The sequence below is a fragment of the Peromyscus californicus genome, unplaced genomic scaffold (assembly GCF_007827085.1).
Source record: "Peromyscus californicus insignis strain IS unplaced genomic scaffold, ASM782708v3 Scaffold_11__1_contigs__length_118956290, whole genome shotgun sequence".
In the NCBI taxonomy this organism is placed as follows: Eukaryota; Metazoa; Chordata; class Mammalia; order Rodentia; family Cricetidae; genus Peromyscus; species Peromyscus californicus.
In genome coordinates this window covers 5,813,899-5,840,329 of record NW_026294402.1, presented here as the reverse complement: position 1 = coordinate 5,840,329, position 26,431 = coordinate 5,813,899, and the positions used below count along the sequence as shown (strand labels likewise).

Here is a 26,431-nt window from a genome sequence, read left to right as displayed (position 1 = left end):
TTGTCCCACCCACCCAGACATGGTGCCCTCCCTCAACCTCTATTGCCTTAATGCTGGTTCCTTCCTCCCTGAAACTGTACTCCTCTGTCTCCTGACACATCCATCCCATCACCCTCTCTTCTCCTTCCCTCCTTTTAGACCTCTTTGTCCCCTCTCATAGGCTGAATTAATTCACTCTCAATTATTTGTGCTGAGAACCAGTTCTACCAGTTTCAGAATTTAGTGCCTTCTCTGATTCTGTAGATTTTATATGAATTTGCATACCTCTTTGAAGATTTCCCCCCATAATTATACTGTAATTTTCAATATGTCTCTTTTTTAGTTTACTATAGCCTTTTCATTTCAATTGTGAAGATGTTTTAGCTTGTTATACCATACTCTTTGATACTTAGCTCAGTATGTACATCTGTATTCATCTTCTCACACTATGTAAGCTTTAGTGAGTTGGGACTGCATTAAAACTCTTTGCAGGAGTTAGTATTTAATGAGGAATTGTGGGGTTTACTGGGTCTTGTCTCCCTCTGTGTATAGACTCATCAGTATTTAACCCCTGTGTCATGCTGCTGGTTTTTCATTTTTTTTAGGCAGATTCACAGATTGGCCGAGAACATCAGAACTTCTATGAAGCTTCATTAGAATATGTCTTTAAAATCCAAGAGGTCCAAGAGAAGAAGAAGTTTGAGTTTGTGGAACCAGTAAGTTATAGTTTTCTTATATATAACAGCCTCAAAAATGATCTATGAGGAAAGTGCTTTAGAGCGATTTTTTTGTTTGAAATTATGATCAAAGAAAATAAAAAGAAGAGAGTTGGGGAAGGATGAATACCTTTAGGGCAGTGAATTCCTCTATCTTTTTGTAATGGTGAATGAATGAAATATACCAATAAAACCCATAAATGCACAATTCAAATAGTGAATTTTGGATTCAGTTAACAATATATCCATATCGACTCACTGACTGTAATAACTCTACCACAGGAATGGAAGTTATTAACAGTGGAGACCACTATGTGTGGAATGCAGGATGGGTACTTGAGGGGTATAGGAGAACCCTCATTTCTCTCAGAAACTTAAAACTATGCTGGGAATAAAATCTATTAATCTAAGACTAAAAAATGGAGTGTACATTCCTATGGCAGTGATGTGGCTAGGAAAAGCCTGGGCCATGAAGGAAGCTCACTTCTGGTTTTATCTGAGAGTGCCTTTCCAGAGAGGATTGATAGGGGTTGGGAAAGGCTGTGTGAGCAGTCCCGAAAGTGGGTGGAACATCCCTAGGGCTGGGATCCTGGACTGAATAAAGACATAAGAAGGAAAAAGCCATCGGGTTGTCTGTATTGCCCCCTCTGCCTCCTGCTCCATCGAGATGTGAGGGATCTCAGCACCTACACTCTCCCCACAGCCTCACGCCTTCCCATTATGACTGACTGACTGTGCCTTCATACCACAGGAAAATAGCCTCTCTTCCTAACTTCAGTTGCTTTTCTCAGAAATCTGACCACGAGAAAGAGAAAGTTACCTATGTGTGAGTGAATACATCCCACCTAGACAGTATTCCAGTTACCAAACTTGAAGGTGAATGGAGAAAAACCTAGGGCCCTCTTTGCCTCCATGCCCACCAGCTCTACCTTTCAGACTGAGGCCCTGCATGGCTTTGCCTGTGAAGCCATTTCTTTTCCTAGGTTAATATAAGAAGTAATGGATTCCCCTGTAAACGGTATTGCAGAAGGGAACAGGTGAAGACGCGTAATTTATTCTCTTAGCATTTTTTCCAAGTATGGTCGCTCACATAAGCATCCTCATAAGGTGGCATCCATGAGGGTAAGGTCAGCTCTGGCGTCAAGGTAATCTTCTGGTGCAGATGTGCAGACACGACACAGTTCCCATGAAGTGAGACGGCAGGACCACTAATGCACAGGGAAGCCAAGAGCAGGGCCATCTTCCTGCGCCAGTCCTTGAGATACTCATTTGTAATAAACATTAAACACACTGTCCCTGCTTCAGGGAGAGGACAGTGATGCAGTGAGGAAAAAGTGTCAGTGTTTTCAAACACATTTGTCATAATCTGTTTCCTGTGGGTCCCCAGACACAGACAATGAGAAAGAACAGAGCCTCCAAGAATACGGGTTCCCTCCTGAGATGCAGGGCCTCAGCTTTGGAGTCCACTGACTCAGTCCTGTAAACAAGGCACTCTGTGCTGTAAAACCAATCTCTCAGCCAAGAGTGTGAAGGCACTCAGGCCATAACTCAACCTCAGGGATTTAATTTTCACCTTTTGTTTGGAACAAGCAACTTCACTCCAAATTCCGCTTGCTGAAAAACTGTCCTTAGGATGAAGAAGTAACTTACCAAACAAACCATCTGATGATTAAGCTTGCTGAAAAACATCCCTTAGGATGAAGAAGTAACTTACCAAACAAACCATCTGATGATTAAGCTTCATATGACTTTAGGAGTCCTTTGTATGACAAAGACTACTACTTAGATTCCTGGTCCCCTCTTACTGACTAAGCCCTGCCAGAGAGCCCCATTATGACTGTTTTTCTTTTAAGATTTTGAGTAACTTGGTATATGTGTCTTTGTCTATGTTTGGGATACCATGTGTATGGTGCTCCTGGAGGCCAGAAGAGAGTGCTGCATTTAACAGGTCATGTGCCTCCTGATGTGGGTGCCGGGAACCAAACTTGTACCCTCTGGAGGAGCAGGCCCAGCCTCCCCTGACACACACTTCTTACTTCTCCCTAGCTAGAGGACTCCTGTAACACCTACCTCCCTTCCAGCATTTCTAAGTTGAGGTTCTTTTTACACCATGGTACGAGAGCCCGTTAATTCTGGCATTTTTTTCTTGCATATTCCTTCCATGCGTGTTGACATGTCTTTCTGATGCTGCCCACTCCTGTGCTGTTATTCCTTGCCTGTACCTGGAATGACATTTCCTCATTTGTGTACCTCCTGGAGAGTGACTTGGAAGTTGGCTGTTGCCTCATTTGAGCTTCTTTATGGCCCATTCTGTCTGGAAATACTCAGCTCCATCTTCCTATGATATAACATTAGTTGTGTCAAGAGGAGATTATAGAATCATTTGCTCACAGGTGGCCGGCGGAAGGAATAATAAATATCCTTGAACTGTAGGAAATGGATACTTCATTTGAAATGTGTTTTCTTCCCCTCACCGTGTCCCAACTGTGACATCCCATTAAGCCTTTTATAGCACATGCTTTCTTCTGATGCCACTGTCAAAATCGAAGTGAGATGTGCCCCGCGTTATTTTCCTGGCTCCTGTGCTTTCCTGTTAGAGTGTCTGTGCAACCAACCAGTAAGTACTGCCCTCTTCTCTAGCTTTAGTCTCCTTGGTGGAGTCTTACGCCATTTCTCTTTTAGTGACAGGAAGAGTATGAGCGGGACCAACACAATGTGAGCATGAAAGTTGATCTTCTACGTCTACAAAATAAGTTGGAGAAAAAAAATTTTGGTTTTACCTGGGCTTCTTTGTCTGTTTTTTTTGAGGCAGGGTTTTGTGTAGCCCAGAGTGGCCTCAAACTTGTTGTGTAGTTGTGGTAGCCTTAAACTCTGGATTCTTCTGCCTCTATCTGGAGTGCCAGATTAGAGGCATGAGCTACCAATTTTAAAACCATTTATTACATTGTATATATAATTTTCCTGATGAGCGGAGAGAGAGCTATTCAGATGTTTGCCGTTGACTATTCTTTCCCTAGCTGTGATGTCTGGAGAGTCCTGTGAACAACCAGTTCACCAGAAACCTGTGATGTGTGGGGAAAGATACATTTTAGTTCAGAATTTCACAGGACTCCGACTGTCATGATGGAGGAGGCAGGATGGCTGTGGGAGCTGGCTCAGACCTGGGCAGATTAGGAAACTAGAAGTCTTGTGATAAAGCACTAGCCCCGCCTCCAATGACTCATTTCCTCCAGCAGGGCCCCACTTCCTAAGCTCCACAGCCTCCCACAAGGGCACCACCAGCTGGGAACCAAGTGTTGCCCATTCAGACTTCAGCAGGTCACCGGTTTGTACCTGTTTCTCTGCTGCTGTCACAATGCCGGCTCACTTACACTGCCTGGCATTAAGGGTGAATGAAATTAAGATGGGTGAGGCTTCCTAGTCTGCTTTAACTGAGATCTGTGCGGTCAGTTGTAGCATTTCGCATTTCATATGAGCTTAGAATCTTCTGGTCCTGAGAAGATGTGAGTTTGGGTTCTGGTTTTTACTATACTTGTCTATCCATTTGGAGAAAATTTCATGTTAACAATTTCAAGTTCTTCAAACCGTGAAAGTGGGATATTTTTTATTTGTTTGCACTTCTCTAGTTTATTTATGTTCTGTTCATGGTTTTAAGAATATGTTTTGAATTAAATTTACTAAATTAATTCCTAAGTATTTTATTATTTTAAGGCTATTAAAGATGAGAGTTTTCTTAATGTCATTTTCAAATTGCTTATTATAAAGCACCTCAGTATAAAATCAGTTTTTAAACATTAATCTCACAGAACTTGTTTATTAGTTCTATTAGTTTTTTAAAATGGGTTCCTTAGGATTTTATGTACACAAGTTTAGTGTATTTGTGAATAGTTTTGCTGTTTTCTTTGTAATCTAGATGTCTTGCATCTCCTTTTCTTGCTGAATCCCATAATGAGCAGAAATGTCTGGAGCGGCATCCTTGTCTCCTTCTAGAACCTGGGTGATATTCAGCCTTTCACAACTAAGAATAATGTTAGCTGCAGGGAGCATTTTTGTCAGTGACTAGTGTTTTAATGGATAAAGCTGTGCATTTTAGTGTCAGTGATGCCTGCTGGAAGGACTGTGCGGAAATAGATGGTGGCATCTCAGGCCTTAGACAGACAGAAGCACAGTGACAGCATGGTTCTGTGCAGTTAGGGATCTCCTCCATATTGGGCTAAAGTCAATTTATTCCTGAGGATGTAGCTCAGATGGGAGAATCCGGCGCAGCATGAGGGAAGTCCTCAAGTTGATCTCTTGTTAGCACCATGTAAACTAAGCATGGTGGTGTATGCCTGTAATCCCAGCATTTGGGAGGTAGAGGCAGGAGGATCTGTAGCTCAGGGTCATTCTTGGCTACATAGTTAGTAGCCAGCCTGGGATAAATGACACCTTGTCTGAAAAATAAATAATATATAATAATTAACTGATAATCCAGTAAAAAATGAGTGACATGATTATACAAGTGTTTACAGCCCAGTTTGGGCAGCAGTTGCCTAGAACTTCTGCACAGACTCCTGCAAAGCTCCTCCCATCTCCAGTGCTAGCCCCACCCTCCTTTCTCAGCCACATTTAGTCTTACTGGTGACTTGGGGCTTTAAGTTGTAACTCTTTTGGGAACACCACATATTATGGTGTGGAGAGTCCTCCCGTGTATTTGAACATGTGTACATTAGTGTGGAGAGTCCTCCCATGTATTTGAACATGTGTACATTAGTGTGGAGAATCCTCCTGTGTACTTGAACATGTGTACATTAGTGTGGAGAGTCCTCCTGTGTATTTGAGCATGTGTACATTAGTGTGGAGAGTCCTCCCGTGTATTTGAACATGTGTGCTTTAGTGTAGAGAGTCCTCCTGTGTATTTGAGCATGTGTACATTAGTGTGGGGAATCGTCCTGTGTATTTGAACATGTGTACATTAGTGTGGAGAATCCTCCCATGTATTTGAACATGTGTGCTTTAGTGTGGAGAGTCCTCCCATGTATTTGAACATGTGTACATTAGTGTGGAGAGTCCTCCTGTGTATTTGAACATGTGTACATTAGTGTGGAGAGTCCTCCCGTATATTTGAACATGTGTGCTTTAGTGTGGAGAGTCCTCCCGTGTATTTGAACATGTGTACATTAGTGTGGAGAGTCCTCCCGTGTATTTGAACATGTGTACATTAGTGTGGAGAGTCCTCCCGTGTAATTGAACATGTGTACATTAGTGTGGAGAGTCCTCCTGTGTATTTGAGCATGTGTACATTAGTGTGGAGAGTCCTCCCGTGTATTTGAACATGTGTAAATTAGTGTGGAGAGTCCTCCCGTGTATTTGAACATGTGTACATTAGTGTGGAGAGTCCTCCCGTGTATTTGAACATGTGTACTTTAGTGTGGAGAATCCTCCTGTGTATTTGAACATGTGTACATTAGTGTGGAGAGTCCTCCTGTGTATTTGAACATGTGTACATTAGTGTGGAGAGTCCTCCTGTGTATTTGAACATGTGTACATTAGTGTGGAGAGTCCTCCTGTGTATTGAACATGTGTACATTAGTGTGGAGAGTCCTCCCGTGTATTTGAACATGTGTACATTAGTGTGGAGAGTCCTCCCGTGTATTTGAACATGTGTGCTTTAGTGTGGGGAATCCTCCCGTGTATTTGAACATGTGTACTTTAGTGTGGAGAGTCCTCCCGTGTATTTCAACATGTGTGCTTTAGTGTGGAGAATCCTCCCGTGTATTTGAACATGTGTACATTAGTGTGGGGAATCCTCCCGTGTATTTGAACATGTGTGCTTTAGTGTGGAGAATCCTCCCGTGTATTTGAACATGTATACATTAGTGTGGAGAATCCTCCCATGTATTTGAACATGTGTAAATTCGTGTGGAGAGTCCTCCCGTGTATTTGAATATGTGTACATTAGTGTGGAGAGTCCTCCTGTGTATTTGAACATGTGTACATTAGTGTGGAGAGTCCTCCCGTGTATTTGAACATGTGTACTTTAGTGTAGAGTCCTCCCGTGTATTTGAACATGTGTACTTTAGTGTGGAGAGTCCTCCTGTGTATTTGAACATGTGTACATTAGTGTGGAGAGTCCTCCCGTGTATTTGAACATGTGTAAATTAGTGTGGAGAGTCCTCCTGTGTATTTGAGCATGTGTGCTTTAGTGTGGAGAGTCCTCCCGTGTATTTGAACATGTGTACATTAGTGTGGAGAGTCCTCCCGTGTATTTGAACATGTGTACATTAGTGTGGAGAGTCCTCCCGTGTATTTGAACATGTGTGCTTTAGTGTGGAAAGTCCTCCCGTGTATTTGAACATGTGTACATTAGTGTGGAGAGTCCTCCTGTGTATTTGAACATGTGTGCTTTAGTGTGGAGAGTCCTCCCGTGTATTTGAACATGTGTACATTAGTGTGGAGAGTCCTCCCGTGTATTTGAACATGTGTACTTTAGTGTAGAGTCCTACCATGTATTTGAACATGTGTACTTTAGTGTGGAGAATCCTTCCGTGTATTCGAACATGTGTGCTTTAGTGTGGAGAATCCTCCCATGTATTTGAACATGTGTGCTTTAGTGTGGAGAGTCCTCCCGTGTATTTGAACATGTGTGCTTTAGTGTGGAGAGTCCTCCTGTGTATTTGAACATGTGTACTTAGTGTGGGGAATCCTCCCGTGTATTTGAACATGTGTGCTTTAGTGTGGAGAGTCCTCCTGTGTATTTGAACATGTGTACATTAGTGTGGAGAGTCCTCCTGTGTATTTGAACATGTGTACTTTAGTGTGGAGAGTCCTCCCGTGTATTTGAACATGTATACAGTAGTGTGGAGAGTCCTCCTGTGTATTTGAGCATGTGTACATTAGTGTGGAGAGTCCTCCCGTGTATTTGAACATGTGTACTTAGTGTGGAGAGTCCTCCCGTGTATTTGAACATGTGTACATTAGTGTGGAGAGTCCTCCTGTGTATTTGAACATGTGTGCTTTAGTGTGGAGAGTCCTCCCGTGTATTTGAACATGTGTGCTTTAGTGTGGAGAGTCCTCCTGTGTATTTGAACATGTGTGCTTTAGTGTGGAGAGTCCTCCCGTGTATTTGAACATGTGTGCTTTAGTGTGGAGAGTCCTCCTGTGTATTTGAACATGTGTACATTAGTGTGGGGAATCCTCCCGTGTATTTGAACATGTGTGCTTTAGTGTGGAGAGTCCTCCCATGTATTTGAACATGTGTACATTAGTGTGGAGAGTCCTCCTGTGTATTTGAACATGTGTACTTTAGTGTGGAGAGTCCTCGCGTGTATTTGAACATGTGTACATTAGTGTGGAGAGTCCTCCTGTGTATTTGAGCATGTGTACATTAGTGTGGAGAGTCCTCCTGTGTATTTGAACATGTGTACATTACTGTGGAGAGTCCTCCCGTGTATTTGAACATGTGTACATTAGTGTGGAGAGTCCTCCCGTGTATTTGAACATGTGTACATTAGTGTGGAGAGTCCTCCTGTGTATTTGAACATGTGTACATTAGTGTGGAGAGTCCTCCCGTGTATTTGAACATGTGTACATTAGTGTGGAGAGTCCTCCTGTGTATTTGAACATGTGTGCTTTAGTGTAGAGTCCTCCCGTGTATTTGAACATGTGTACATTAGTGTGGAGAGTCCTCCTGTGTATTTGAACATGTGTACATTAGTGTGGAGAGTCCTCCCGTGTATTTGAACATGTGTGCTTTAGTGTGGAGAGTCCTCCCATGTATTTGAACATGTGTAAATTAGTGTGGAGAGTCCTCCCGTGTATTTGAACATGTGTACATTAGTGTGGAGAGTCCTCCCGTGTATTTGAACATGTGTGCTTTAGTGTAGAGTCCTCCTGTGTATTTGAACATGTGTACATTAGTGTGGAGAGTCCTCCCGTGTATTTGAACATGTGTACATTAGTGTGGAGAGTCCTCCCGTGTATTTGAACATGTGTGCTTTAGTGTGGAGAGTCCTCCCGTGTATTTGAACATGTGTGCTTTAGTGTGGAGAGTCCTCCCGTGTATTTGAACATGTGTACATTAGTGTGGAGAGTCCTCCCGTGTATTTGAACATGTGTAAATTAGTGTGGAGAGTCCTCCCGTGTATTTGAACATGTGTACATTAGTGTGGAGAATCCTCCCATGTATTTGAACATGTGTACATTAGTGTGGAGAGTCCTCCTGTGTATTTGAGCATGTGTACATTAGTGTGGGGAGTCCTCCCGTGTATTTGAACATGTGTGCTTTAGTGTGGAGAGTCCTCCTGTGTATTTGAACATGTGTACTTTAGTGTGGGGAGTCCTCCCGTGTATTTGAAGATGTGTGCTTTAGTGTAGAGTCCTCCCGTGTATTTGAACATGTGTACATTAGTGTGGAGAGTCCTCCTGTGTATTTGAGCATGTGTACATTAGTGTGGAGAGTCCTCCCGTGTATTTGAACATGTGTGCTTTAGTGTGGAGAGTCCTCCCGTGTATTTGAACATGTGTGCTTTAGTGTGGAGAGTCCTCCCGTGTATTTGAACATGTGTACATTAGTGTGGAGAATCCTCCCGTGTATTTGAACATGTGTACATTAGTGTGGAGAGTCCTCCCGTGTATTTGAACATGTGTACATTAGTGTGGAGAGTCCTCCTGTGTATTTGAACATGTGTGCTTTAGTGTGGAGAGTCCTCCCGTGTATTTGAACATGTGTGCTTTAGTGTGGAGAGTCCTCCTATGTATTTGAACATGTGTAAATTAGTGTGGGGAATCCTCCCATGTCTTTGAACATGTGTACATTAGTGTGGGGAATCCTCCCGTGTATTTGAACATGTGTACATTAGTGTGGAGAGTCCTCCCATGTATTTGAACATGTGTACATTAGTGTGGAGAGTCCTCCCGTGTATTTGAACATGTGTACATTAGTGTGGGGAATCCTCCCGTGTATTTGAACATGTGTACATTAGTGTGGAGAGTCCTCCCGTGTATTTGAACATGTGTACATTAGTGTGGAGAGTCCTCCTGTGTATTTGAACATGTGTGCTTTAGTGTGGAGAGTCCTCCCGTGTATTTGAACATGTGTACATTAGTGTGGAGAGTCCTCCCGTGTATTTGAACATGTGTACTTTAGTGTGGAGAATCCTCCCGTGTATTTGAACATGTGTACATTAGTGTGGAGAATCCTCCCGTGTATTTGAACATGTGTGCTTTAGTGTGGAGAATCCTCCCGTGTATTTGAACATGTGTGCTTTAGTGTGGAGAATCCTCCCGTGTATTTGAACATGTGTGCTTTAGTGTGGAGAATCCTCCCGTGTATTTGAACATGTGTACATTAGTGTGGAGAATCCTCCCGTGTATTTGAACATGTGTACATTAGTGTGGAGAGTCCTCCTGTGTATTTGAACATGTGTGCTTTAGTGTGGAGAGTCCTCCTGTGTATTTGAACATGTGTGCTTTAGTGTGGAGAGTCCTCCCGTGTATTTGAACATGTGTACTTTAGTGTGGAGAGTCCTCCCGTGTATTTGAACATGTGTACATTAGTGTGGAGAGTCCTCCCGTGTATTTGAACATGTGTACATTAGTGTGGAGAGTCCTCCCGTGTATTTGAACATGTGTACATTAGTGTGGAGAGTCCTCCTGTGTATTTGAACATGTGTGCTTTAGTGTAGAGTCCTCCCGTGTATTTGAACATGTGTACATTAGTGTGGAGAGTCCTCCCGTGTATTTGAACATGTGTAAATTAGTGTGGAGAGTCCTCCCATGTATTTGAACATGTGTACATTAGTGTGGAGAGTCCTCCCGTGTATTTGAACATGTGTGCTTTAGTGTGGAGAGTCCTCCTGTGTATTTGAACATGTGTGCTTTAGTGTGGAGAGTCCTCCACGGGGTCATGTGTTTGAACCTGTGCCCCAGCTACTGGAGCTGTTCCAGAGGCTGGGAATCCTCTGAATTGTTAGCCAAATAAGTCTTCAAGTGTTTTGTGTGGAGAGAAGTAGCTAGTGCGTAAGAACACATTCATGCGGCATTCAGTGGAGCAAACTGAATGTTTATTGGGTTCTAAAGATTATCTTCAAACACGGCGTCAGTGCTGACACTTGGTCTGGTTGGGGCTAATCAACAGTAGTTTTGCTCTGTACACTAGGGAAACAGTAAAGTGTGACAGAAGATTCTCCTGGTGCTCCAGGAATGAATCCTGGGGAGGACAATTGCTGCCAAGCCTGGTAACGTCAGCTTGCCCGGAACCCACATGGTAAAAGGAGAGAGCTGACTCCTCCCTGAAAGGAGTTCTCTGACCTGTATGTGTGCACCATGGCACACTCACACACACATGTACACATATGTACAAAATAATAAGTGTAAGATGAAACTCTATGGCAATTAGTAATTATCATCCCCGACATTTTTGTAAAGGTCACTTTTACTCTACGGTAAGCTTAGGCCTGTCTTTCCTGCAGCACCCAGGCCAAGCTACTGAGCAGAGATGACAGGCATCTGAGAAAGACAGTTCTTCAAAGTTCTCAGATCTTTCTGCTGAGCTACATCAGTTTAACACGGAATTTGTCAAGCATGCAAGCGATGAATATGTGTGTGCCCTCCTTAGGAAAAAGTCGAGCTCTGCTGCCATCTAGGGCTGGTATTTCACACACATTTTTGTTTAGACTTTCCCAAGCTGCTTTCAAAGAAATGCAACATGGAAGAAAAGGTGACAGCTCTTGGTGTGCCGTTAAGATTCTTTTTAGATTTTTTACTTTGTTTTGTGTGTATGAGTGTTGCCTGCATGCATGTATATGCACCACATGTGTACCTAATACCCACGGAGGCCAGAAGAGGGAGTCAGATCCCCTTGGAACTGGAGTTACAGAGGGTCATAAGCTGCCATTTGGATGCAGGTATCCAGGTCCCCTGCAAGAACAGCTAGTGCTCTTGACTGCTGAGCCTTCTCCTCAGCCTCTGGTGTGTAATTTTTATGTACTTGAATAAATTATGCATTCCCCACTGGGTGCTTACGGATTCTTCCCACTAAGTGTGTCTACAGCGCACTCACGAGCCTGGCAGGTGGATTTCAACCTCCATGGCAGTCACTGCATCAGAAGTGCCACCGAAACAGAGTAACATTAGTGAAACACGAGTGCTCGAATCACGAGTTTAAAGCATAATTAGCAAACAGGGCTCAGTGAAGACTGCTGGCTCCCCAGTGTCTGTCAAATCACTTTCAGATGAGAGCTCCAGGGAACTCGAATAGAATGAGTGATTTGGCAGACATCAGAAGTCTTTTTCTGTGCGAGAAGGGACATCTTAGGTAGTTGAGGGTACCTGCCACTTCTATAAGCACTTAATATTTTAATATATACGATAACTGTAGTCCAGAGCCTGAAGCCAGACTCTCTGAACTCACATACACCATAAACTCGTCTGGCCTGATGATAACACGTCACCATTTTGCTGTGCCATATTTCTGACATGAGTGTTTTCCCCCCATGTTCTGAGCATTCAAAATATTAGAAAAGTGGATTTGTATCTATTAGCTATTTTATAGATGTATTGCAATGTTTTAAAAATAGCTTCCCTGTAAATTTAATTAATATCGTGGCTCATGATGGCATTAAAACAGCACCTGCTCCCTATGACATCTAGTTCACAGTAAGACAGTTTCATCTGGGCTAATTACAGACGCCGCCAGAGAAAACACTTCTCTAATGACTTTCTGAGCTGTCCTATGGCTAGCACCTGTGTTAGCTATGTGCTTCAGAGTATTTTAATGTGTTTACCTTTGAAAACATCTAGATCTACACATTCAGGGCCTAACTGAAAGCATTTAAAATCCAGTTTTAAGCTCCAATTGGCTCTAAACTGGAGATTAAAATTCAATGAAAAAAATAACAACTTAAGAAAACATTTTGAAAATGTCAGACTCTGAAGTGAGCATAACTTTAGATATGTTGAAAGAAAACCATGAAGTCACTGCTTTCCAGCAGAACCGGCTCTTGGTATTGGCAATCTCAACACACACATGAGATGACCCTGTGTGAGGTACTCTGGTTTGCCCACACAGAGGAGGTGGGAAGAAGCTACTCACATATGAAAATGCCTTCCAAGAACCTTTCTCTTTTAATTTAAAGATAATAAATGACAGAATATAGGTGTCTTAAAAATGTGTTCCAATTTGTTGCAGCAAGCAGCTGTGGGCTGACTGAGTTAGTGGCCAAGGTGTGCAATAAGATTACAGTGAGTTACATCAAATATCAAATCAACTCTTTTTTTTCCTAGATAAACGTACTGTATAAACATACCTGTCCCATCATTTTATGATAAGCCCTCCTTACAGAGTCAAATACATAGCCATTAAACATTAATAAATTTGTAATTTCAAGGCTAGAAATATGGATTGTCTTTTCTGAAGATTGTAGTCAAGGTTGGAAAGATCATGTGATTCCATGTTTTGACTCAACTCTTACCTGCTTTTAATTCTTCTTACTAAAACCCTTCTCTAGCCAATACCAGGATCTGTACTGCCACCTTGTGGTAATTTTTTTGTCTCCCTCTGGACAAATTGTTGCTTGCCTTTGCCCTGTGACTTTCTGCCCCTTCTCTATATCTAATCCCCTTTCGTCTTCTGTTTTGGCTGGAACCTTCCTGATCACCCACGATCCCCAGTAGAGCCCTCGGTGGTATTTCATGATCCATTTCTGGCAGAACTGTCCATCCATAGTACACCTGTTCATAACCAGAGACATGAGATGATGGGCAACGCTCCTTTGTTTCTGTCCAACGTTCATGATTCTGTGGCCAAATGCATTGATCGAAAGTTGTTACTTTGGGAAATTATAATGAAATGTGATTTCTTTAATATTTCATATTGAATGATCTTTCCATATATAAAAAACAGACTTTTATGATTTTGTGTATGTTTTTATCTTCGCAGCTTTTGTCCTTCCTTCAGGGTTTATTTACATTTTACCATGAGGGATATGAACTTGCCCAGGAATTTGCACCGTATAAGCAGCAGCTGCAGTTCAACTTGCAGAATGTAAGAATGCACCTGCTCTCCCCATCATTCTGTAGCAATGATCTCAGAGTGACTCAGTTGGAACCAAGCCAGACCTTGTCTAAGTATGGTGAACTTCAAGTCCACATTATAGATGCCCTCATAATTTATTTCCTACTGATGAATTGAACTATGTAAGAGAAGAACTGATTTTATGGTAGAAAAATGTATGCTACTGCATTTTATAAAAGTAAATATTACCAAGGTGGACGACCCTGAGTTACCTGGTATTGTTAGCTTCGTGGGTGGCACAGGATGAATAGAGTCTGGATTCTCATACCCACTGTGAGTATAATTAATACAGTGTTATAGATGATACATTTTTTATGGACCTTACCATACACAAGCTCCTCACCACACACAAGCAAGATTAGTAAATACATGTGGTGGTGCATATATTATTTAACCTGATTATAGAAATGATTTTTACAATATATACAGATATCAGAACCTCACAGGTTCCCACAATGTGTGTTCCTTTTATCTGTGAGTTATCCTCAAAGCCGGGAACAGAGGAGGGAGTCTTCACATTCTGAGGCCTCATATCTCCGAAATCATATGTGAAACAGGTGCTATTGATTATTTGCAGATAAGTTTAAGTTTAAATGTAGCTTTGAAGCATTCAAAAGCATTGCATTAAAGAATGGGCATGAGTTATTCACAAACCGGCCATTTCTACCAGCTTATTTTGTGAAGTCTCTGAACACATAACAACAGTTCCACCGTTAGCTAGCACATTTCTGCCATTGTCAAACCTAGGCAAGGATGAGGTCCTAATGTTGAGTCTTCAGTCACTCTAGCCATAATAACCAAGGAAGCCTTCACTCAGTTTTCTGTGAAAGCTGTTCTTGCTTGTTGGGTCTTGTCTTTGTGGAGTCTAGTGAGGACACTACCTGGCCGGTGTGCCCCTGAAGAACTATGCAATTGGATTTTTTCTAATCATGTTTGGGTTTCAGCTTTTACTGAACTAAGATCCCCTAGCAGGAATGATTTCATCTTTAATCCATTTGCATTGTCTTTTCAATGTGGAAGGCTGTTGTCTGTCTTCAGTAAAGATTAAAAAGGAAAATTACAGACACCAGAGTTTTATGAGTTGTTTCTGTATTAGCTACAATATCCACAGTTGGAATAGGAGAAAGGAAGCACTTGAAAAAAATCAGTCCTTATGTTTTAAAGAGGAAAACAGCAAGAGAGTCCCCAGAAAAGGACCCTAATCTACTTTAAGGTTCGTTTCTCTGTTTGTGGGCCACAGAGAGATCTTGGGGTGAGCTATGGTTTTTATGTTTTTAGATATACTTTGTTGGGGTGATGTGTTTTGAATGTAAAACAGATTCTTTTGGAGAAAACCTCTTTTTCCCCCCTACAGCTTACACAAACTTATTATCAAATATATGAACTATTACTTTCACAAGAAGTAAGAACTTGGACTTTGTGTAAATTTTTCACCCATCTTCTAAGAACTGTGTTAGTACTTCCAGAAACCAAACCATGTGATGGCTTCTCAAAAAAGCCTTTCAACTATAGAGTTCACTGAGATGTAGACTCTGGAACTCAGTTTATTTGAGTGACCACCTTAATCTACCCATGTGATCAATTTATTTGTGAGTTCATCACAGCAAAGTGATTTTATTTAATTCTAAAAAATAAAAATCAAAACAAACCTTTGGGACAAAAGGAGATTTTTTTTTAAGTTGTTCTTTGTCACATATATTGAAAGCATCTTTTTTTCCTCCCTCAAAAGTGATTAAGTTCTTATGTATCTACTTTTAATCTTAGCTACCCAAAGCTGGCAGATGCTTAATAATGTTAGTTGCTGTCGTTCACCTACTTGGGACTCACCAGAGAGTGGGAAAGTAGAAACTCTTTCACATAAGGAAAGTCAGAGAAGAACGTAGAAAGTCACCAGGGAATGTCTTCACTAAAACGACTCAAAGCAGAAACACAGCTCAGCACAAGGGAGCCCTTATATGTTCAGTAGAACCAAAAGGACCAAGCTTGCCCTGACAGCCTCGGCAATTTTGAGACTTTAGGTGAGAAGTTCCTCAAACCTGGTGCAAAATGCCCAGTGAGTGTGTTGTTTCCCTTCCTTTCAGACAAGGAATAACTTTGAAAGTACCCGACAAGAGGTAGAAAGACTGATGCAGAGGATGAAATCTGCTAACCAGGACTACAGACCACCCAGCCAGTGGACTATGGAGGGCTACCTTTATGTCCAGGAGAAACGTGAGTCCTGGAGACCAATTTGAGGTCTCTCTTTTTATTTTCCTTTTCATTTCCTGTGTGTATGGGGTCCATGTTTGTGCATGCGTGTTGGCATGTGTATGGACACGTGTGTGGTTGTACACACACATATGCACTCATGTGTATAGAGATTCATATCAGAAATCATTCCTTATATGGCAGGGTCTGTCAGTCAAGCCCAAACTCTCCAATGGGGCTAGCCTTATTAGCCAGTGTATTAGTTGGGGTTCTTGAGAAACAGGACTGATAGATTTATTAGAGTGACTTACAGGCTGCAGTCTGACTATTCCAACAATGATTCCCAATGAAAAGTCCAAGAGTTCTATAGTTGTTCAGTCCACAAGGCTGGATGTCTCATCTGGTCTTCAGTATGTGCTGGATTCCTAAGGAAATAGGCTCTAATGACAGTGAAGGGATGAAGGGATGAACTTCCCAGGGAGAGTGAGGGCAAGCAGCCAAAGAGAGCACACTTCCTTCTTCCATGTCCTTTATATGAGCTGCCACCACCTTTATATGCTCCAGATTTAAGGTGGATCTTCCCACATCAAATGATTCAATCAAGAAAAATCCCTCACAGATGTACCCAGCAGCTTGGATTTTGGTTAATTCCAGATGTAGCCAAGTTGACAACCAAGACTAGCCATCACAAGCAGCTTGCTCTGGGGACTCTCCACCTCTGCCTTCTGAGGCTAGAATTACCAGAAAGCAAACACACCCTCCTGACATTCATTTCACTTGGGGTCTGAGATCCAAACTCAGGGCTTCATGCGTGCATAACAGATACTTTTAACTCCTTAGCCATTACCCTACCCCCTCTTATTGCCCTACCCACTCTTAAAATGTGTGTGTGTGTGTGTGTGTGTGTGTGTGTGTGTGTGTGTGTGTGCGTGTACCAGTACACTACACTATGTGCGTGTCAGAAGACAACTTGTGGGCTCTCCTCCCACCATCTTGGCCCCAGGGATTAAACTCAGGTTGTAAGCCTTGGCGGCAGATGCTTTTACCTGCTGAGCCATCTAGCTGGCCCTGCGTTTGGTGTGTCATATAATTCAACATGCTGTGTCTGCCACATACTTTGGTTACTTACTTGAAATCAATGCTATGGTTTCATAAGGGAAGACTGAATCTCTGTACAGAATTTAAGACCATATTCTGTCCACCATCAGCAAAGTAAGGAAGTATTTCAGATTTTAGCACAAGATCTCTGATGAAAATAGTGCTAAGTTCAGTTGTAGAATTTGGTTGTGGTACTCCATCTCAATTTAAAGTTTCATAGAAAATTGAAAATCAAAACCCTTGTCAGGATGAATCACCTTGGTGACTATACTGCTAGTTTTTCCCTCAGAAGTATCATCGTTACATTAAATTCTGTGTTCTGCCAGTTTTCAGAAGCAAAACTGGCAATTATGCCATGTCTCAACCACAGGCTTTACTTTCTGAGGTGAGAAAACCATTAGCAGACCCAACAGAGTGCTGTCATAGAGGCCTCATGCTCAAAATGTTTTTCCCACAAAAATTAGCATAAATCCGTCCATACACAACTGAGGTAGGTGACAGGATCCTTTCTGTGTGCTGTCATTAAATGAAGCAACTTTGACCATTTTGGCTAAATCAACTCAGTTTCAAGTCAGATGTGCCCTAAAGTGCCATTCTCTCATTAGTGATGAACAAGCTGTTATTTCCAGCTTCATGGATCTGTACATGCTTTTTGGAAAGTAGAAAACTGCATGTTTAGATTTTGCAGCAACAACAAATTGCCACCAAATCTTTGCAACCTTTGTTTTTGCTTCTTGCCCTTTGATATTGTAAGGTACTCAAAGGAACATGCTCCAAATTGTCCATGTTAGTGCAGGGGGGTGGGGGGGGATATGATGTAAACAGACATTTCCATCCTGCCAGCAAATCCCAAATACCCAGCAGCTGCTTCCCAAATTACCACACAGAGGCTTATATTAATTATAAATGCTTGGTCAATACCCAGGCTTGTTACTAGCTAATTCTTGCACTTAAATTAACCCATAATTCTTATCTATGCTTAGCCACATGGTTTGGTGCCTTTTCTCAGTACAGCATTCTCATTTTGCTTTTCGGCATTTGGTGGCGACTCTCTGACTCCGCCCTTCCTCTTCCCAGAATTCTCCTAGTCTGGCTCTAACACTCAGTCTCTTCCTGCCCAGCTATTGACCAATCATCTTTTTACTAGCAAATGAGAGTAATACACATTCATACTGTAGAAAAAGATTGTTCCACAGCATTTCCCCCTTTTTGTCTAAATAAAAAAGAAAGGTTTTAACTTTAACATAGTAAAATTATATACAACAAAAACAGTTATCAAGTAAGAATTACAGTTATAATATCCAGTCCATTTTTAGTTGACAAAATTAGAAAAAATACTCTATTATCTATCTTATCTTTGTGAGTTAAAATTTTTGTACCTAATTTACCTTTTATCATAACTAAGGAAAGCTATAACCATAACTATCTAGTCTTCAACTCCATCAAAGACCACAGAAGGATGAAATGTTGCCTAACAACAGGGACATTTGACTGCCTGGACAGTCACCCAAAGTTCTTCTGTAACGTTGGGGCATCCAATTCTAGCCTATAGGCCTAGCATGTCTGACATACTTTCCTATGAAGCATGGAATTTTGAAGAACTGCCCTACTTTGTCTTGGCAATGTTCAGCAGTTGGCTTTCTTGCATCTTGCTGGTGCAGTTTGGAAAGTAACTGTCAGCAATTGAGGCAAGGGCAGTTTCTTTGCCCACATGGCTAGTTTTGCCATAAAGAAAACAAACTCCATATGCCCATCATCCTCTTTGAAGTAATTGGTGCTGCCAGGAGCAGACATGTCTTACTGTTGAGAAAAGTCTAAGTTATCAAAACATTTTAAATGTCATATTCTGTGGGTCTTTGAAATTTTTGCAGATTACCTATCTATCTGAAATATTTCTCTGTATGGCCTTGAAAACCTAACATGTCTATAAGTTTGCTATTATAAATGACTATTAATCAGTATTTCTTAATTATATATTACATTTTAAAATGAGCTGCATAAATATAATATCCTAAACAAGAGTAGAAATATACACACAGTATAACAAAATTAACTTTAAATTTGTATCAATAAACCAAAATCCATACGAATGTAAAATATGTAAGATTGATAGTTGTTTTTTGGATTAAAGTAGATTCAATAATCTATCCTTTTATCCTATCATTTCTATATATCCCCTTTTTCTTTTCAGAACATGATCCCTGAATCTAATCTCAATTTTTAGCTTTTTTTTTTTTTCATTTTTCAAGACAGGATTTCTCTGTGTAGTTTTGATTACTCTATTCAATTTTTTAAGGACTTTATTTTAAAACTATATTTTTAATCTAAGCATATATACATTATATATATATATATATATATATATATATATATATATTCTTTCCCTTCTCTCTCACAAGCCTATGCATATTTTTAAAACACACTGTGACCCATTTAGAGGCTCTTTTTGTCTGAATCTGTCCTTGCTGTACATCTGTAACCTTTTCTGTCTTCATGAGCAAAAAAATTATTGTGTAACTTAGATCATGGACTGCTGGTGCTGACTCCTCCATGTTGGTTCCCTGAGAGTCTAGTCTCATGGCGGAGGTATGTTTACTGCCAGCTCTGGGAGCCATGTTTCCTGCTCCAACTCTGGGAAGTTTCTAGGTCCACGTTGCCACTGAGTACCATGCCATCCACTGCTCATAAACACCCTATAAGTGTTTGGTAGCAGGACCTCTTAAAAGAGCCAGCAGTTTTTGCTGCTAGCGTGGAGCCAGGAAATCATCTCTTAAAGGGGCCATATATCTGCTCGCTTCCAGCAAACAGAGCCCACTCAAGAAAATGCTGCTACCCAGAAGTCATGGTTGTGTACCTAGAATCCTTTTTTAAGCTTTTCTCAGGTTTCGTGTGGAAATTCTGGCCCCAGGTTGGACTGCCATAATGTAAATGTTTCTGTCTTGACAGAAACTCCCAAATACCCATCAGCCACTTCCCAAATTACCACACAAAGGCTTATATTAATTATAAATGCTTGGCCCATAGCTCAGACTTGTTACTTGCTAATTCTTATACTTAAATTAACCCATAATTCTTATTTATGTTTAGGCACATAGCTTGGTACCTTTTCTCAATATGGCATTCTCATCTTGCTTTTTTGTGTTTGCCAGCAACTATCTGACTCCACCCTTTCGCTTCCCTTCTCCTAGTCTGTCTCTTGCATGTAATCACTTCCTGCCCAGCTATCAGTTAATCAGCTTTTTATTAGCCAATGATATAGCTGGAAGTTTCCCTATGCCCCTCCCAGTCCTAAGGTCCCGCAGCTGCTTATAAAATAATCATTCAGAGGCTTATATTAATTACCAACTGTATGGCCTAAGGCAGGCTTCTTGCTAAGTAGCTCTTTCATCTTAAATTAACCCATTTTCTATTAATCTGTGTATCACCATGTGTTTCATGGTGTTACCTGTGTCCCATTACATGTTGCTCCTTGGATGACGGTTTGGCATCTCCCCTTACTCTCCTTTCTCCTTTCACTATCTCTCTTGGATTTTCCTGCCTGGCTCCATCCTGCCCTGCCATAAGCCAATGTAGCTTTATTTATCAACCAATCAGATCAACACATATTCACAGCATACAGAATGACATCCCACAGCACAATGAGAGTAAAACGTATTCATAGTGTACAAAAGGATTGTTCCACAGCAGGAAAAGGTTGGTTTAGTTGGCAAACTAATGTAGTTGAAGGGTCTGTGATGGGCAACCCAGAGCGTTGACTGTGAAGGTGTTTGATGTACATTTGTAATGCAGTCACTAATATGCTGATGAAGGTCGCATCTGAGATGCCCAGGTTGTTCTCAGTTGTTGGATAGTGGCATGCAAGTACATACCAATTTGATTGACAGACTTGGCTAACAGGAGTGACTACACAGTCTAGATGGATAAGGGATGTAGGCTCAGGGGAGGTGCTAGCACTGTCCTTCTCTTAACTGTCTACTCTTTTCAGATCTGAGGATGACTTTCCAGCTATTTTATAATTAGAGCATAAGAAATAACCTTGAGCCTCTAGCATATAGAAATGATCAATCCACTGGTTCCTATAACATGAAGTATATATATTTGGCACGGGGCATCACAATACTTGGGGATATTTATTTTAAATTGCTCAGATTTGAAGTGTCAGTGTGAGGGTTGGTTGAGAGGAGTTCACATTTGTACTGAGTATAGATCTATCCAGGGGAGGGGAGGGTTTTTGACACTAAGCAACATGCATTTTGTAGACATGACTGGAGGCAAGAGGGCTTTCCAAATCACAACTAAGAACTGCCTATGCATTCTGGCCTGTATTTCATGGTTTCCCCCGGATAATAGATAATTGTTGAGATCCTTGCATTCACACCATTATTTGGATTTTCTAATTAATTTTTTCCATGTATTATATTCTGATCATGTTTTCCCCTTCCCCAACACTCACCCCAATCCTCCTCACTTCCCTCTCTGCCTACCCAACTTCACAGCTTTGTGGTCTATATTTCTCTCTCCCTCTTTCTCAAAGCAAAATCAAACAAAACAAAAATTTTTGAAGTCAAAACAAATTTGTTTTAATTTGGCCTTTTTTTTTTTTTTTTTTTTACCATTTTTCATTCTAAACAGAAAAAGCTTTGAGTTACTTACCAAAATTATCTTGACCCTAATCTTCAAAGATTTCTTATTCAGTCACTATCTAGTAGTCCACATACTGGATGGGGCCATGGCTGGCTGACCAACCCTTGGGCAGTGTAACGTGTCTATTAAGTGCAGCCTTTTAATAATTTAGGGTTGAGAACTACCTGTATTAACCCAGTGAAAGCTTAATGTACTCATCTGATATTTGTGCCTTATTGTAAGACATTTGATTTTCCTGAGTCATTCTGAACCTCTGTAGTGCTGACCTTACTTCTGAGGTTATTTGATTTATTTTAACGGCACTCTCCTAGACTACAGAGCTCTGGGCAGTCTTTAATTCTCTGACCTCTCTGCATCATGGAATCTAATGTCTGTTCTGTCTTCTTAAAGCCCTTGACTCACACCTCTTCATCTCCCCCATTTCAGCCCAGGCTAGACCTGTGCAGAGAGGCTTCTTCAAAGCTTCTCATCAGCCTTCAGGCTTTCCTCTCAATTCATCCCTGTAGAATGGCTTCCTGAAGGTCCCCCTGACATGCTGCTGGGTTTATGTCCTTCTGGTGAGGGAACGTGGACAGTGTCCGGCATTGGAGACCCTCACAGGCAGACAACCACTCTCTGATACTGCCTTTCTCTCCTGACACAATTTCTACTTGGGATTTCTCTGGATCTGCCTACATCATGTATTCAACTCCACTGGTGGTATTTTCCCAGAAGTATCTTGTACTAACTGATGTTTTCCGGCGTGTGTTGTACCTCTGCAGCCACCATTGCAGTTCATGATAACAGGATAGGGCCAAGGCAGTCACTGTCTCCTGGATATGGAGCTTACATCTGCATGTGAGCTGCTGACATTGTCCACCTCTGGGCAGCAGTAAATCTCATCTATCAGTCTTCAGTTGACCTGGGAAGCATGTGAGTTCCATCGTCAGAAATCTATTGTGATTCTTTGGATTTTGTTTAGTTTTTCAAACAGGGTCTCATGTGCCCTCCAGACTGGCCTTGAACTTACTAAGCATCTGAACTGCTGCTCTTTCTGCCCTTCCACTTCCCCAATGTTGTGATTTTGTGACTGTGCCACTACTGCCAGTGAATCAGAGCTGGGGATGGAACCCAGGCCTTCATGGATGGTTAGGCAAACAAGCTGCAAACTGCCACATCTCCACCTCTCTGTCCCCTGCTGTGTTGCTGTTGTATACAGTTGACTTAGGGTTTCTATCTATGCAGAGACACCATGACCGTGGCAACTCTTATAAAGGAACACGTTTCATTGAGGTGGCAGCTTACAGTTTCAGAGGTTTAGTCCTTTATCATCATGGTGGGGAGCATTGCTGCTGGGAGTACGTTGTCGTGCAGGCAGACATGCTGCTGGAGAAGGAGCTGAGAATTTTTACGTCTTGATCCAAAGGCAACAGGAAGTGAACTGTCTCAAAGCCCACTTCCACAGTGATAACACTTCCTCCAACAAGGCCACACCTCCTCTAACAAGGCCACACCTCCTAATAGTGTCACTCCCTTTGGACGCCATTTTCTTTCAAACAACCACAACAGTTTTCTGAATTCAACCTATTCATTCATAAAAGAAAAAAAAATGTATGTATCTCTCCTAATGATGCTCCAAGAATTAGAGATAATGTGTATCAAATATCTCAATTTCCAGTGATTATATTAAAAAGACTGTACTTATGAATCCTTGCTGGTCTGTGAAGGATAGGTTTGTTTTACTTAATTCCTAAACCAATTTAGAGCCCTTTGTGTTAGATGCCTATCCCTAGAGACACTCTCTACCCTGGATCCCCAGTGTCCACAGCCAGCAGGGACTCAGGTAGGTTAATGACACCATCTTTCTTTTCCTCCATTAGGACCTCTCCATTATCACTCTCAGCCACGTAAAAACCTTCTTACAGGGGTCCCTTCCCCTACCTCAACTCCATGTACTGGAGATTCCAACTCTTGGTTCAGATGCAAGGCCCCTCTAGTGCTGCATCACTGTCTCTCAGACAACCATGGCCTAACTGCAACCTCTTGCGGAATCCTCTCTTCCCACCACACCTCCAACTCCTTGGGGATCCTGACTCCACACCTCCAGTTCCCTGGGAACCCTGACTCTACAACTCCACCTCCCTGGGGCCCCAACTCTACAAATTCACCTCCCTGGGGACCCTGACTCTAGGTATGAATAGGATTCCATTAGCTCTTTCCTGAAGGCCCTCTCAGCTTCTTCTCCTGGTCCACCTGTTCCTCTCTGCTATCCACCAGCCTGCAGAAGCACTCTCAACCACAACCCACTTACTACCCCATAAGTGCAACATCAATCAAGGAGCAGAATACACACCCAGCAGAGACAAGACCAGATATCAACACTTAAAATCACCCCAATCATCCCAACCTCAGATGAGTAGACACCAGCATAAGATCACAATCAATAACAGCCAGGACAATAAGTCTCCACCAGAACTGAGGAACTCTGTCAGAGTAGCCCCTTTGAAATGTAATATAACTGAAACAAAAGACAAGGACTTCAAAATAGTCATTATGAACATGTTCAATGATGTTAAAGAAGATGTCAATGAATACCATAGTGAACTCTGAAAACACACAAAAAGCAGTGGAATCAAATGATGAAAACACTCAGGACATGAAAGTAGAAATAGAGACACAAAAGGAAACCAAAATGGAAATACAATTGAAAATGAAAAACTTAAGAGTTTAAAAAAATCAAAAATGAGAGAATCTCAGGTGTTGAAAACAAGGTAAAAGAAATGGATACTTTGGTCAAAGAAAATGTTAAATCTAAAAAAAATCCAAATGCAACACATCCAGGGAATCTTAGACACTATGAAAAGACCAAACAGGCTTTACAGGAACAGAGGAAGGAGAAGCAGCTCAGGTCAGAGGCACAGGAAATAGTCTTAACAAAATCTAGCAGAAAATGTGCTTAACATAAAGAAGCAGGTGTCTATCGTGCTACAGGAAACATATAGAATACCAAAAAGACTGTACCCGAGAGGAAAGTCACCTCAAATATAATAATCAAAACAGTAAACATACAGAACAAAGAAAGAGTGTGAAAAGCTGCAAGGGAGAAAGACAAAGTAATATATCAAGGCAGACCCACTAGAATAACACCTGACTTCTCAGTGAAGACACTAAAAGCAGAAAAGGCTAGATGGATGTTCTATAGATTCTAAGATTGAGAGCAAAAAGAAGAAATAGCACACAAAGGAGTAGATGGAAAGAAATAATCAAACTCATTGCTGAAATCAATGAAATAGAAACAAACAAAAAAAATACAAAGAATCAGTGAAACAAACAGTTGGTTCTTTGAGAAAAATCAATAGGACTGATAAACCCTTAGCAAAATTAAAAGACACAGAGAGAAGATCCAAATTAACAAAATGGGAGATGAAAAGGGGGAACATGACAGACTCCAAGAAAATCCAGAGAATTGTAAGGACATACTTTAAAAACCTGTTCTTCACCAAACTGGGAAACCTAAAAGAAATGGGTAAATTTTTTGATATATATGACCTATTAAATCAAAATCAGTGAGTAGCTTAAACAGACATGTAATACCTAGTGAAATAGAAGCAGCAATTAAAAGTCTCCCAACAATAAAAGCCCTGAGCCAGAGGAATTCCACCAGACTTTCAAGAAAGAGTACTCCTCAAATTATGCTACAAGATAGAAACAGAAGGAACATTGACTAATTCTTTTTACAAGGTCACAGTTAATCTGATACCTAAACCACACAAAGACCCAAGAAAGAAAGAAAATTACAGAACAATTTCCCATATGAACATAGATGCAAAAATTCTCAATAAAATAATTGCAAACTGAATGCAAGAATACATCAAACAAATTAGCCACCATAATCAAGGAAGCTTCATCCAAGAGATGTGGGGGTGGTTCAGCATCCATAAATTGGTAAATGTAATCCACTACATAAACAGGCTGAAAGACAAAAACCACAAGCTCATCTCATTAGATGCATGATAAAAGTCCTGGAGAGACTAGGGATATAAGGGACAGATACCAACATAATAAAGGTGATTTACAACAAGCCACAGCCAACATCAACCTTAAACCGAGAGGAACTCAAAGCATTTCCACTAAATCCAGAAACAAGACAAGGTTGTCCATACTCTTCATACCTATTCAATGTAGTACTCGAAGTCTGAGCTAGAGCAATGAGACATCTGAAGGAGATGAAGGGATACAGATTTGAAAAGAAGTCAAAGTATCTTTATCTGCAGATGATGTGATTGTATACATAAGTGACCCTAAAAACTCTCCTGGGAAACTCCTTCAGCTGGTAAATCCTTTCAACAATGTAGCTAGATACAAAATTTCTTATGCTCTTCCTTCTATTCTTTTTGTTAATTTGTTTGTTCTGTTTTATTCTTATTTGTTTTTCATTTGTCTTTTTAAGAGAGAGAAAGAAGGTGTGGAGTTGGAATGGTGGTGAGGTGGGGGATGACCCAGGAGGATATCAGGGAAGGGAAGCCATGGTCAGAATATATTATGAAATATATAAACTTTTTTAAAAAACAAAATGATAAAAAACAATTGAGAGTATCATTCCTTTAAACAGAACCCCCAGTGCCTATGCACAGCTGGCGGGCTTGCTTTTCTTAGCTGTGTAATGTTTTTTATAATGTCTAACCTGAAGGTTCTGAGGTAAAGGTGTGCAGTAGGTGTTTGTGAATGTGACAATATTTGCCACAGCTTTCTGGGGTCACTGGGCAGGACAGTT

General features: G+C 41.2%; 1 protein-coding gene across 1 annotated transcript in view; it reads left to right on the top strand.

The window, feature by feature from the left end:
- Arhgap42 (Rho GTPase activating protein 42) overlaps positions 1-26,431 on the top strand; it is a 236,703-nt gene that overhangs the window by 174,473 nt on the left and 35,799 nt on the right. Inside the window, exons 6-8 of the mRNA XM_052751978.1 lie at positions 585-695; positions 13,615-13,719; positions 15,831-15,960. Coding sequence (XP_052607938.1) covers positions 585-695; positions 13,615-13,719; positions 15,831-15,960 — 346 coding nt within the window. The remainder of the gene's footprint in view (positions 1-584; positions 696-13,614; positions 13,720-15,830; positions 15,961-26,431) is intronic.